This window comes from Musa acuminata, chromosome BXJ3-5 (genome assembly GCF_036884655.1).
Source record: "Musa acuminata AAA Group cultivar baxijiao chromosome BXJ3-5, Cavendish_Baxijiao_AAA, whole genome shotgun sequence".
Taxonomy (NCBI): Eukaryota; Viridiplantae; Streptophyta; class Magnoliopsida; order Zingiberales; family Musaceae; genus Musa; species Musa acuminata.
This window is the reverse complement of record NC_088353.1, coordinates 4136575-4151135: the sequence shown is the minus strand read 5'-3', so window position 1 is coordinate 4151135 and position 14561 is coordinate 4136575. Positions and strand designations below refer to the sequence as shown.

The 14561-nt window shown below is 41.8% G+C and overlaps 3 protein-coding genes across 3 annotated transcripts; 2 read left to right on the top strand and 1 right to left on the bottom strand.

Annotated features, from left to right (window-relative positions):
- Nucleotides 1-566: 566 nt before the first annotated feature.
- LOC103984552 (uncharacterized) lies at nt 567-5246 on the top strand. The gene is made up of 6 exons (XM_009402069.3): nt 567-1109; nt 1967-2101; nt 2243-2318; nt 2903-2997; nt 4494-4661; nt 4762-5246. The coding sequence occupies exons 1-6, from the start codon at nt 758-760 to the stop codon at nt 4920-4922; spliced, it is 987 nt and encodes a 328-aa protein (XP_009400344.2). The 5' UTR covers nt 567-757; the 3' UTR covers nt 4923-5246.
- Nucleotides 5247-7299: 2053 nt separating this feature from the next.
- On the top strand, nt 7300-9451 carry LOC135638567 (E3 ubiquitin-protein ligase BOI-like). Its single transcript, XM_065151735.1, has 2 exons — nt 7300-8038; nt 8145-9451. The coding sequence occupies exons 1-2, from the start codon at nt 7739-7741 to the stop codon at nt 8634-8636; spliced, it is 792 nt and encodes a 263-aa protein (XP_065007807.1). The 5' UTR covers nt 7300-7738; the 3' UTR covers nt 8637-9451.
- A 441-nt stretch (nt 9452-9892) lies between these two features.
- LOC103984555 (protein EARLY-RESPONSIVE TO DEHYDRATION 7, chloroplastic) lies at nt 9893-13885 on the bottom strand. The gene is made up of 4 exons (XM_009402071.3): nt 12803-13885; nt 11215-11378; nt 10652-10736; nt 9893-10355 (listed from the first exon to the last, which is right to left on the bottom strand). The coding sequence occupies exons 1-4, from the start codon at nt 13795-13797 to the stop codon at nt 10178-10180; spliced, it is 1422 nt and encodes a 473-aa protein (XP_009400346.2). The 5' UTR covers nt 13798-13885; the 3' UTR covers nt 9893-10177.
- Between the last annotated feature and the right edge of the window lie 676 nt (nt 13886-14561).

Sequence of the window (14561 nt, the reverse complement as noted above, 5' to 3'; positions counted from 1 at the left end):
CTTCGCATAACACCTTTTGACGAGGGTTTGGATGTAAAGTTCATAGTTTAAGATCAGTGAGTTGATTATTTGTTATGCGTTCAGGTACACTCTCCATACATCTGCTCTTCGACATCTGATCAAAGTCTTTGAACCCAAACTCACTATAAGTATCAGAGAGGAGGTGCAAATATAGTATTCTATCTAGAAATCTATTTGGTTAATTTCGAATCATTATCCACGTTGGACAATCAACGTAGCACGCCCATATGATGATGTGTAAACGGGTTGGTCTGTGCTTGTGAATGTGGTATGAGATCGATCCGAGGAACAGAGATATTGGATGGTGAAGGCGATCCAAGTGCGGTGGGTTTTGGATCGAGGTGTTCCAAACCCAGCCGCAACGGTGTCCTGTTTTCGTGGGTGAGAGAGCAACTTTGGCTATCATGCTCCGCTATCCGAATCTCCCCGGAAAAGTGATCCTTATTCATGTGAAGACTCCAGACCAAATCAGGCGCTTTCCGAACTCTCCTCGACGTTGCGTTGGGTCGTATATATTTCCTACGTGTATGTTGCGGCGGACCACCAGAACAAAAACCCTCTCTACGTCGCCCCTTCTCTCGTGGATTCTTCCGCAAGGATTCCCGTCTCGTCTGCCGCCGTTTAATATTTGCCCTAATAGAGAGAGAGAGAGAGAGAGAGAGAGAGAAGAGAGAGAGAGAGAGAGAGAGAGAGAGATCTGTTCTTGAAAGGGTCGGATCGCATCGGGAGAGAAGCAATGGGAAGGGTTGCTCACGGTCTCATCGCTCGATCCCTTCTCCGCCGCAACCTTGCTCCTCCCCCCTTCTCCTCCTACGCCGCCGCCGCCGCCGCCCAGCGGACGGTCCCAATTGCATCTTCCTGCGGCACCGCCTCTGATGTTGCGACCTCTCCGAGGCCGAGATGGCGGTTGTTCTCTCTCCCGGTTGCGCCTTCGAGGTCCGTCTCTGTCGGCCTGGCCGGAGCTCTCTCCTTCTCCTTGACCCTTGTGACGGCGGCCGAGGCGAAGGAGCCTCCGTCCCCCGAGCTGATCCCCAAGGATGTCGTCCTCTACCAGTACGAGGCCTGCCCCTTCTGTAACAAGGTCAAAGGTGAGTCCTTCGTGTTGGATTCTTGGCCGACGCTTGCTTTATTATGGATTTGAAGGAATTAGCCGACAAGATGAGCTGCGTATCTTTTAATTTATTAATTTACCGATGCAACTTCCGGTTCGACTTTGTTGTACAATGCGTGCCGTGAGTTATTCGGTTGAAGTGATTGTACTTTGCATTAGGCGATGAGCAAGATTACGTAGCAGAAAAATTAGCCACGACCAATGATGTATATACAGGATTAGGAGGAAAAATTGGTAATTCAATTCTTTGGATTACATACATGCTGCTTCTTTCATGGAGGACCTAAAAAAGCTAATACAGTTGACAGGGGGCTTAAAAAACAATTCGTGTAGATATCATTGGTCATACATGATGTTGAAGGAGTTTTTGACTGGGGGATGAACACAATACTATTAGGGTATCAAGTTAATCATCTTGATATGCTAACTTTGCTAATCGGCACATCTAAGTTTCTTTCATCAACCTATTCTTACCAAGTGTTCGCTAAAACTTTAAAGAAAGGATAGGTTGTTTCTCTTTTCTCATGCACCTTTCATGGAATTTTTGAAGTCGAAGATCTCTTCAATGACAAGCATGTGCCATACCACTAGCAGCCCTGTAGGCGAGAACTTGTTGGTTATATATTCATGGTTGTACTCAATTTACCAATTCCGGTTTCTAGGTTATTTTATTCACTCAATGGCCAGTTCTAGTTTTGGTTCAGTTTTATGCAAGCATGTAGTATGCATGTCCTTGAAGGTTCAAGGATATTTGACTAAGAAATTACAATTGATTATTTTCTAGCAGTGTGTATATTTATCTTTTTAACTATGGTTCTCATGTTATTCTTCCAGCTTTTTTGGACTATCATGATGTACCATACAAAGTTGTAGAGGTCAACCCTCTCAGTAAGAAGGAGATCAAGTGGTCTGATTATAAGAAGGTTCCCATACTGGTCGTGGATGGAGAACAGCTAATTGAATCATCAGGTTCTATTGATTTCGTATTGTTTTAAGCAAAGATATTTGAATCGTCTGATTTAATGCTTAGAGATATGATAGGTGGCCAGGACATAAAAATTCTTTACAAGATTTCTTACCAGCTTGTCAACATTTGGTTCCTGTTTGCAGATATAGTTAAAAAATTAAGCCAGAGGTTCCGTCCTGAGAATTCCGTCATTGATGAGGAGGAGACAAAATGGCTTAGGTATGCTTTTTCCGAGAGCCGTTGGTTAGATCATATTTTAAGAACATTGCTTTACATGCTAGAAAAATATGGATGTGCATTTGTAGTGTTTGAATTAGTACTTTTTTTTAAAAGTAAAAGTAAGTCTATTCAACCATCAACTGTAAATTGAGAACATTGTTCGGAAGAAAACACTGGAAATATTTATATAGTTGAGAGACTCTAATGCAGCAGATATGACCCAAATTTGTACCATATTAAAATCTCACTTAAAACAATAAATTAAATGTTTCATTATTTGATTTTTCTGCTATATTCAGTACTCCAGCTTGTTCATAATCTTTGATATATTTTAAAATTTATGCACTGACAATTTTTATTATATTATGCTAGCACTAGAAGCTCTTTGCATTTAAAACAAGATACACAGAGACTGGTGGTTATGTATGCACATATTGAGATTTTCAAGTTGCTTTAATAAAAAACATATGTTATTTTATCATACAAGTTAAGTTTGAGTTCTAGTAGTGGGATGTGATGCTGATGCCATGATACCAGCATTTTCTCAAAGGAATCTGCTCTTGATACATTTTGCTTCATTGTAGGTGGGTTGATGATCACCTGGTGCATATGTTGTCACCAAATATATACAGAACTACTTCTGAGGCGCTGGAATCCTTTGATTACATAGCCAAGCATGGTTTGTTCTCTTGATGGTCAAAGCAAACCCTTTTAATTCCATTTTTCATTTTTTTATTAAGGATCAAATCACTCCAAGAAGAATTGTTATATGTTCAAAGAAAATGCTTAAGATAATCTGGTTGTTAAAGGGCAAATTCTCATATTCTGTGAGACTCACAAGATTGACATTAGTGTTACAGTATTATATAGCATGTGGAAGAGCACTGGTAGACTTTTATATAGACAAACCAGTTTTAAAAGAAATCCTGATGTATTCCAGACCCTCACCTCCAGCCTGTGTTTCTCTTCTTTTATCAGTAAATACAGTCTTTCTTTCTACTAAGTGTACATTGTTTTCCAGTTGGTTTGATCGTTTGCCTTCTTTCCTTCACTATGATAACTATCATTTTTTACTGTAACTGTTTGAATTTGGCCAGTTGTAGAACCACTGATATTATTATTCAGCAATGCAAATCTTTATAGATGTCCCTGTTATGATAGCTAAATGGGAAAATCATAAACATTTACATTTATATACTAAATGACATTATGAAGTGTCATTTACATTTATATTCCAGACCCTCACCCCCAGCCTGTGTTTCTCTTCTTTTATCAGTAAATCCAGTTTTCTTTCTACTAAGTACATTGATTTCCAGTTGGCTTGATCGTTTGCCTTCTTTCCCTCACTATGATAACTATCATTTTTTACTTCAACTGTTTGAATTTGGCCAGTTGTAGAACTACTGATATCATTGTTCAGCAATGCAAATCTTTATAGATGTCTCTGTTATGATAGCAGCTAAATGGGAAAATCATAAACGTTTACATTTATATACTAAATGACATTATGAAGTGTCTCAATGATCTGCATTTTATAATCAACAATTTTTTTTTTCTCTTTTTTTGTGTGTATTTGTCATTCTGCAAATAATTGTATTTGACATTGTGATTAGAACCCTTTTAATTTCAGTTGCGATCATGAGGTTGCTTCAGATGTGGTTGAGTATAAATTTTGTCGTATAAGTATCAATCTGTCATAAAATTATAGTACAAAATAGACAACTTTCTAGTGTGAGACAGTTGTGCTGCCTGAGAATTAACTATCGCCATTGGTGGTTGATTTCTGAGCTGAGTGGATATCCTTATTTGAATTAACTATTGCCAGAATATTTCAGAACATATTTTGTTACTAGTGTGTTGTTACTCAATTGTCAGAATATTTCAGAACATCTTTTGTTACTAGTGTGTTGTTACTCGATTGTGAACACTCTGAAGGTTGACATGCTTCTGTGGGAAAATTTATGGTCTAGCTATCACTTCTTTTCTGGTACAACTCATAAAAATCCTCAGATGACTATTTTTTACTTCTGTAGGATCTTTTAAACATTTATAAACCCAAATACTTTCAGATAAACTTATCAGCTGCCTGATAATTCCTTCACAAAAAACTTTTTTAGCAAGCTCAGCTAGGCATTGGAACGTCAACGTCACGTGTAAAACTACCTGTGATTGCAGGAAACTTTAGCATGACAGAGCGGTTCACCGTGAAATATGCCGGAGCGGCAATCATGTACATGGTGTCCAAGAAGCTGAAGAAGAAATACAACATCACCGACGAGCGTGCTGCATTATATGAAGCTGCACAAACATGGACCACAGCACTTGATGGCAGAGATTTTCTTGGTACCCAAGCCTCAAACTTGAGGATTGATATGAAAGTTATTTTGTTTATTTGCTTCATTACTAGCCTCTATAAACAAATTTTTTCTTGATTTTCCTTCAGGTGGTGCAAAACCCAACTTAGCAGATCTTGCTGTCTATGGTGTGCTGAGACCAATTAGATATCTGAAGGCTGGTAAAGATATGGTGGATAACACTAAGATTGGTGAATGGTACCAAAGAATGGAAATTGCTGTTGGAGAGTCGTCAAGGATTGCAGCCTAATATGCAAATTGGTTTATTGCCAACTGATTTTGTTAAGGGAAAGCACAGAATTCTTTTCGGTCCTTCCTTGCAGTAGTTTTTTTTTTTTTTCTGATTATGTTTTACAGAAGCCAAAACCAGTTTTGGAAAACAGTTTGCCGGTTATAAATTGAGAGACTTAATGGGGAGATCTTATTGTTTCTCTGCCAGACAGGAATATCAATCTTGTTTCATTTAAGAATAATCTCGATTTGTATGGTTTATGTATTGAGGTCGTTTCTCTGCCAGACAGGAATATCAATCTAGTTTCATTTAATAATAATCCATATTTGTATGGTTTATTCATTAAGGTCATACTTGTGAACATTCTGGAGTTTGGTTTATTTATGCTTTTGCTTTTTCTGTTCTCTTTTCTGAAATAATTTTATTGCCAAATCAATCTAATTTATCCTTAATTTCTTGCAGTATATTTAAGCTATAAAAGGTCATAACCAAACTAAGGTTTTAGGGCTCTGTATTGTCGAGTCGAACAATTTAGATTTAGGTAGATATCAAAGATCTCTTCATTTACTAAAATTTAAATAACTATGTAATTTTTGGATTTCCAAAGTTTCTTCCTATCCATCTAAATAACTATATAGAATGGATAGGACAGTCGAGCATGGCATGGGCGTGCCAAAAATATAGGCTGGATGGATGATGACAAAATTGGTGGAGCAACGAAGCAAGCAATGATTCGATTGCATAATTGCAGCAAACATCGATTATGTGGCCATCTTGTTGTGATCTGCCTTCATGTTTCCTCCATACGAACAGGTACGACAAGAGATCATGCAGCATACGAATTCACCCCTCGGCAGGTATGAAGATGAAGGGAAGAGAGGATGACGAAGAGTTCCGAATGATGCTGGAGATCAAGGAAGAAGCAGTGACAACTGCGGACATCCTACCGATGATTCATACTACTGCTCATGTTAATTTTATGACGATTACATTTCTTTTAAGAACTTAACGAAGGTACGGTAACAATAGCAAAACGTATACTTCACGAGAACCTCTAATCAGCAAACTCTGCCTACTGCTACTTACTACCACATACAATAGGGTTTGTGATCCAAGACGGCGATGATCTGCGTCAAAATATCAGCACGAGGCGACTCTCGGATCTCTGAGCCTCACGTTTTACACTGCATGTGAGAGATGCAGAAAGAAACAAACTCAGCTCGTTCGATGATTCCTCACCTCCACGCATCTATCCATCCACCAAATCCACAGTCCATCGAAGTAGGTGCACAATATCAGCGTTTACCACTACTAGAGATTGAGATCACCAAGAACCATTGAATAGCTGGGTACAGGAAGCTGGCTCGCAACCACAAAGCAAGTACACGCCCTTCAGAATATTATTCGCAAGCGGAAGAATCTCTCTCTCGGTTTGGACTGCATGCAGAAGTTGGGTGAGTTGTTCTCCAGGGAAGGCTGGACCGGTGGTCAAGGAGACCATTTGTAGGGCTGCTCAGCGAAAGCTACTGACGAGCATCAACTGAGGTACTAAACAAACCCAGGCGAAGTATCCTCCTCCCTTGATGATAAAGGCAAGTCGGTCAAGAAAAAGAAAGAGAGCAAACACCCCCCTCTTTGTTTCACGTGGCCTGCATGAATGCCTTTTAGGAAGGCCATCTCACATGCCACCCCGAAGTCTCAGATACGGCTAAGTACGTCGGAAAAGTGGGGTGAGCCGCTTCTTCCGCCCATAAGGGAGTCGAAACTAAGTTGGATAGATATGTGTCCTCGTAAGCCTGTTTTGTACTTTATTCAGTGGTTCGGCCAATGGATCATAGCTTTCTACCATGCATGTATGAATAAAATTTATCGATATCATTAGCTTTTTTCTGGGATTATGTTAAGCAAAGGCTAGCTAGCTATTAAAAGCCTGTGACAGTACGTACATAAGTGGATAGAACAGTGAATATTCTTGTAACATCAAGTCAAATAAAACTGTGGTACAAACTGAAGAGAGATTAGCGAGGTCGAGTTGAATTAGGATCCGTAATAGAAATAGTTATCATATGGATGACATAAAAATATACGAGCTATCGCAAATCCAGACCACCCATCCGAAGCAAAGTCCGCGTGTACAGAATCGACCCAACATAAAACGACGCCACAACCATAATTTACCCAAACACCCCACGTTGGATGTTTCCGCCTGCATACCGCCATGCACGACTTCACATGGAACGTGGAGAGAGGAAGGAAAAGACAAAAAAAGAAAGGAAACCTCCCTCCCCTTCCCAATCCATTGAATGAGTCCATTTAATACGCATGTAGGTAAAGAGATCAGGGATTCGGCGTGTACGGTGAGCTCAGCCTTTTAAATGCCGTATTGAAGTCAGAGAGGCGAGCGAATCCGAAGGAGAAACCCACGGCTCCCCATAGTCCAGTCTTTGTAACCTTTCCCCATGTAAATCTTGCCATTACTTGCGGGTATTAATTGGCTTCCAGGCCTATGTAAGAGAGTCTCCTTCCTTCCTTCCCCCCACGTCGCAATCAATATATCTGTGAGATATAGCAAGGTTTGATGTACTGAGGAAGCCAAATCTCGCGGTTTGAGGAAAAGATCAGGAGGCGGCGGCTTTCCGTCCTCCGCCACTTCTTTCCTCCCATTACGTCGACGCGTGTTGTTGCTAGGAGATATCAGGCTTATCCCGTTACCTTTACATGAAGTTTCGAGGAGGAGAATAAGTGTATCAGAGTCCAGAGAGGGGGAAGCACCTCATCGCTTCTGCACCACCAACTCTTGCGTTGATTCAGCATCGGTCTCTCCCTTATATTTCATGGCCATCCAAGCGCCGCTTCCGTTCTTCTACAGCAGCGGCAGCAGTTTGGACGGGATGATGGAAGGCGGAGGACGATTGCCTGGTGATCCATGCCAATCTTTTCAGCAGCAGCAACAACAACAAATGGCGATGATGCCTTGGCCTCTTTGTCCTCCTCCTGCAACGTCGACGACAGGGTTTACTTTGCTTTCCTCTTGGACTTCAGGTCCTTCTGTTTCCATGGATCCTTCTCGTCATCTTATACAGAGACTTCTGGAGAAACAGGGGGATGAGATAGATCAGTTCCTTCGGCAACAGGTACGCTTTCGCTAAAGATCAATTTTTTTGCGCAAAGAACGATTAGAAAGATCGTTTTTATTCGTCTTCTTCGATGGCCGCTGATGTATCTACTGTTTCTGGAAAGAGCGACACGTTAGTAGCAGAACTTCGGCAACAGGCAAAGCGGCATACGGCGGCTATGGTACGGAGTCTCCAGTCCAAAGCATCCTTCCTTTTAAGACAACGGGAAGAAGAGTTGGCGAAGGCGAACAAGGTAGGTCTGGAACTGGAGTTGCGCCTGAAGAGTGCGGAGGAGGACCGGGCAAGGTGGCAAATTGTGGCCATGGAGAACGAGGCCATGGCTATTTCTCTCCACAACACTCTGGAGCAAGTGCGAGAACCATGCTTCTCCACCACCAACGGCGTCCCGACGGAAGAGGCGGCGGCACCGGAACCGACGGCGGGGATGAGCTCAACAACGCTGGGCCGCTGCAGGGTCTGCGGGCATCGTGATGCGTGCGTGGTGCTGCTCCCCTGCAGCCACCTCTGCTGCTGCCCGCCCTGCGCGTCCTTCCTCGAGGGGTGCCCCCTCTGCAGTTCCGTAAAGAGAGGCAGCGTGGAAGTGTTCTGGGAATGATGGAAAGGAAAGAAGCGAAGGGACAGGAAGACGGAGCGACGGAGATAAGCAGAAACGGCAGCAGCAGATGAATAGGACAAGACGAAAACCGTATAAATATACCATTTTGGGGGGTCACATTAACGTCTTTTCTCTTTTTTCTGCCGGTGCTGCATCCATCAGTTCGCCTCGCAGTCCTGTGTGCGTGTGTATAGTCTACCATGACATCAACCAAGACGGGATTCTGAATCTTTTGGGCAAAGACCAATAGGTCTTCTTTGACACGCTGGTAAATCTGTTGTGTTTCGACGTGGGAGGAGACGGGCGTGGAGTGCGTCGTGTACGGATCACGGAAGGGGTTGCTTGAGGTGGAGGGGAGTGGCATGGGGAATGCTGAAGGCGCTCTTCTCCTGGAGATCAGCCATTGGTGTGTGCCGAAATTTACTGAGTTCTGATGTCTTCGTTCCCTGTAGTAGACGTTGCGTTTTCTGATAGCTTTGACGCATTTTTCGGATATATATATATATATATATATATACACGACGTGCGTAAGGTCATCTTCCAAGGGGAAGACGATGGGGGAGTGAGATCGGGCTAGGGAGGTCAACTCCGAGGTGTTTCAAGGATATCCCGAGGTGGAGTTGAGTTGTGCTCGATCTAATCGGGATTTTATATAATAGGTCGACGTTGGGAGAGGGATTCTCGGATCGATCCTTTTGGTTAAGTTAGTGAATGAAAATATGTGAAAAAGGTTCTCTCCTTCGGGGGATTAGTCTTTGTACCTACGAAGATGATCCTATCACGATTGATAATGATCACTAATATCGACTCGTATAGTCCTGTTTAGCACAGAGCTGACAGGAGAGGCATCATCCGATAAATTTTATATTCAAAACACTGTTTTATTTTGTTCGATAAATTTCATATTCGAAACACTGTTATAAAATTTTATCCTCATCACATGTCTTCGAGAGCAAAAAAAAACTCTAAGAATTCTGCTCCCAAGAGAGAGAAAAAAGTGAACGAAAGTCTGAGTTTTGCTTGCTTCTCTTGCTTGAGATTGTGGTCTCAATTAGGTTACAGGTAAAAACAAGGCTCAGGCAATTAATACAAATGAAATAAAAGAACGCCTCAAATAATGAAATTTCTTATGGAATTTGCCATTCCATTGGGCTCACAACCATTCTTGAAGACTAATTCTGCACTGGAAGAACCATTTCACGCTAAAATTGCATTTTATGAGCCAAAGAATCATTGCACATCAGCAGACAACATCAGAACAAAACTATAGTGATATTTTTCATTTGGAAGTCGACAATCGTAACTAAGCAGGCGACCAGTAAATCTTCGAAATTTATAGTTACTATTACACATCTGGTAATGCAGCCATAGCGGCGCTCGTATAAAAAAACAAATGCAATTTTAGAACATTTGATCATCATCAAAACAAAACAAGACCAGTCCTCAACTGCCTATGATGGCTGGAGGTGTCCAAATTAAAAGCATAGCCAAGAAAGCTGAAATCTACCAGTGGCAGGACTTTTACCACACCTTATTCTTCACTATTTCCCCTTCTTTGCTCTCAGATCATTTGCAGCTGCCTTTGCCAGAGACGATGGTTTCATGGCACTCTTAGGGTTAAGCGCCTTCCGGATTTTGAAGACCGCCCATGCGGTTCCGAAAGCATGCCCTGCAGCATCGAGGCCCTCATGTGTGATTTCAGCAGCTTGGTCACCGTACCTGCAATGTTAGTCTAAAAGAATAAGTTGAACTATCTAGCATAGCTAAATTCTGTTTAGGAAAATCCAATATGCACAGGTTCTATAATGCTAAGAAGTGCTTATGGTTGATTGCAAATCTCGCAATTCTCAATGATGTGCCACTGCCCTTAAAGCCAATGATCTATTGCAAGCAGTAAAAAATCCCTAGTCCTATGGTAAGGTAGAAATTAAAAGACATAACAAGACAGTCTTGTTTAAGCCATCTATGCAGATTCAAGAACGTGAAAATTAATCGAGCAAAACTTTAGCTGATACCTGTGTGACACAATTCCAGTAGTCACAACTGAAGATGTTTGCAGGACATTCTTACCAGCTACTTCAACAGCATCACAAATTTTCCCTGTTGATATCCCATCACAAGGGGTAAAAAAAAAAAGAGCAAGTTACTACAAATCATAAGAATTGAGAAGGGGAGGGGGAAATTACGTTAATTGACAACATATACTGTAATCTTTAGAAAACTAAAAACAGTTGCAAATGATCAGCTTGAGCTAAAAATAAGATGGATCATACCACTGCATAACTGAAAGTAGCATGCATTATCTCCCAAAATTTATATACTATATGAATAACAAAGGACAATTTATAGATTAATAGTTAAGCACTGGACCAGAAATGAAAAAAATGTTGCAACACTGATTCTCTTCTCAAATGCCTAGATATTAATACCTCGAAATTCACTTTATTCCCTAAAACAGCCTAATTCATAATCATGCAGCATTACATTAGCAATTGAAACATCTAATGTTGGACCATTAAGCTTAAATAGAACGTATAATACATTAGCGATTGGAGAAAACATTTAAGAAGAGTAGTACCGAATCCATCTAGAGAAGCAAGGACTAACTCCCCAGGCAGAAGACCAAAGAACTTGCCTACTTTTGAATTTACAACAGAGCTTGTGAAAAACCCAGAAACCTTCACAACTCCAGATAGAACTCCGTTTGCTACTTTCTCTGACATTTTTGTGACCCTCTTTACCCTGGGGGAAGATAAACAAGCTAATAAGTAAAAGACCACGGAGTGGGGAAGGAAGATCCAGAAAATTATTGCAGAATGTAATAAGCAGCACACAACCCATGCACAGGATAACATGTGGATAAGAACTGCAAAGTAAAAACATATAAGAGAGAAACCAATGCTGACAAACTACAAAATAGCATTTCTTTACTTCCACTTATCATTCAGTCCTAGGAGACCAAATTTAAAAGGAAAAGAAGATTAGATTAATATCTGTAGCTGGCTGTAGCTAGATCCAGAACAGACATGTCTATATGACAACAATAAACATGTTTGTATAGCCATTATCCAGATTAATACGGGCAATGAACCTACTATAATTTTTAAAAGGTTATGCATCTTCACTATGTAAAACTATCAAAAAATAAAAATCAATTATTTCGTTACGATGAAACCTGGTCCAGTTTTAGATCAAATCATCATAATGAAGTTCTGCTGCATCCATTATTGTCTAAAGCCATAAGTATCAGAACATCTTAAAAATTCAGAAGCAATCATTATACAATGACTTGATTTACATCTTTAATTTCGGCTATCAGAAGATCTCTTCCTCAACCCAACAGACACTACCCCAAGTAAGGTTGGAAATCAAACCAAACTAACTTAAGTTGTACCCTCTCTATTGTTTTATTTTCTCCCTCTTCTCTTCTTCCCTCTTTCTCCTCTGTCTCAAAGAGTTAATTCACTTTCACATTATAAATTAATATACTGTCAGAAACTATCACCAAAATTTCACCTTGTCAAAAACATTAAAGAACTTACCAATATAAAAAAATTTTCACCTTCTCAAAATAGATTAAAGAACTTACCAACATTTTGACAAGTGAAAGGATTGTCACAATGCAAATTGTGTAGAGCAAGTAATACAAATGAACTTTTGCATAAGCCTTCAAATAAGAAAAGCCACGAAAGATTACGACGATGAATATGTCGACAAAAAATTCCTTGAGTTAATGAAATTTAAACTCGGGGGAATTTTTTGTGTTTGCTCAAGAGTTGCATGTGTAGCACATTAATCAAGCCTGGAAATCACATAACAACAAGAAGGTTAACCCATATCACTATATTAGTAATTTGCATGATGTGCATTTCAGCATCATGGAAATTTCTAATTGGTGCCCAAAATATAAAAAGCAGGTCCAATAAGATCAACAATGACTTTTTTGTATTTTTCCTAAAATCATATGTATACTGTTCCACATGATAAAAGTTTGAGATGTTGAAAGTCAAATGACAACCTTTTTGGACAGCGAATAGATATATTGAAATCCCAGAACGGATTCTATTATATGCAAAGTAAAACATGGCCAAACCACATAAATCTAAAATATTATTTTAGTCCAATGTACTCCATTTTGAAATCATATAAAAGCAACCAAACCTAACCTTTTCATCCGCTTCAGGGCATCCTTGCTGATCTCCGTCGGGTTCGAACTGGGTTCCAATCTCTTCTTCAGCAGATCCTCCCCCCACTTGAGCCGATCCACCGTCACATCCCCGCACCACAAGATCCCCTTGATGAGCTGGCCAGAACCCTTGGCGATCAATTTCGCCACCGAACTGCCATAATCTTCCACGTTAGGCGCGAGGGTTGTCCAGTATGCAGCCGACTCCTCCTCCATCATCTTCTTCTTCGGCCCCATTCCCTCGGCCGGAGTCACCTCCCTCGCCACCGATCCGTCCAGCACCTCGCCGTGATCCTTGCCTTTCACCTCGACCTTCTGGACCGAAAAGCTGCTGTAAGCCTGGAGAAGCCTATCCAGTTCCCCGAGGAGACCCTCCTGCCCCTTGGAGGCGAAGGTGAGGCCGTAATTGAGGAGGTTGTTGCCGTCGTCATCGTGATCGCCATCGTCGTGAGAGGTGTGGGGAACGTGGAGAGAGAAGAAATAGTGGGAATGGTCGAGCTTGACGGCGGCCTCGTCACGGGCGAGGGGCCACTGGACGAGGCCGTCGCCGACTCGGGCGAGAACGGCGACGGTGTTCTCGCCCTGGCGGAGGCGTACGAGGGAGAAGTCTCCGGCGCCGAGCTCGACGCTGCGATGTCGGTCGATGAGGTGGAGGATGGCACCGGGGATGCGGAGCAGGGTCTCCTCAACAGGAGGCGGCAGGCTGGGGTTTTTGGCCTCCGCATCATCCTCCCCAGCATCGAGGAAGAGGTTCTCGACAAGATCGCTCATGTCGACGGAAGGATACAAGGAAGAGGAGCTGGTGGCGGCACCGGTGGCGGGGCTATTGGGAGAGGGGGCGGAATGGATGGAGGGGTATAGAGAGGGCCGGGAAGAGGAGGAGGAGGAGACGAGGAAGGGGGAATGCATTTCGGGATTGGATTCGAGGACTTGGGGATAGAGCGGAGCGCTGGGCGGAGGCTGCTTGGATTCCATTGCTTTGGCGTTTCAGAGAGTAAAGGACTATGTTGGATCTTTGGAAGGAAGCAAATAAAGAGCGAGGAAGAGGAAACCGATCGATCGATTTATCCAGCGAGACAGATGTCGACGGAGAGGAGACTTTTAAGCGAACGAAAGTGGGGACGGCGCCGCGTCCATGACGTGTCTCGTTGCAGAGAGTAGGAAGGAAACGCGTGGTGAGAGATGGAGCAAGGACTATGGGGCCCGTTTTAGGGTATGTGGAGGGTGGGGCTGTGATACTCCTTCGATACTTTGAAACAAACTCTAGTGGGGCAGCTTTGATGGCCCACATGCGGGATCCACGTCGATGTCCAATAGTCGACTTCAGCCGCGAGATGGGTAACCCAAGCACGGGTTACGGTCAAAATATGGCTGCTCGCGGTATTACTCATGTTGTGAGAAGATAATATTTGATCGTGATTAATGTAATCTCGATGAATTATTTATTTTAGATATACATTTACGAGGGGATGATTTGATAGGTTTATAAATCCTGTTCTCCTATTTCTTAACGTAAGATTAAATAGTTTTATTAGTTCTCCAATCACTTATAATCCTCTTCTAGCATTATTTTAAGAAATCAATAGTTAATCGTCGTGCGATCTCAAGATACATGAGGAATTATCGGATTAATAAATTTATCGGATTAATAAAGATATTTAGTTTCACATTCATTAATAAATTTATCGGATTAATTATACCCTTATGTCTGTTTAGTTGACTAGCCCAAAACTACGCGT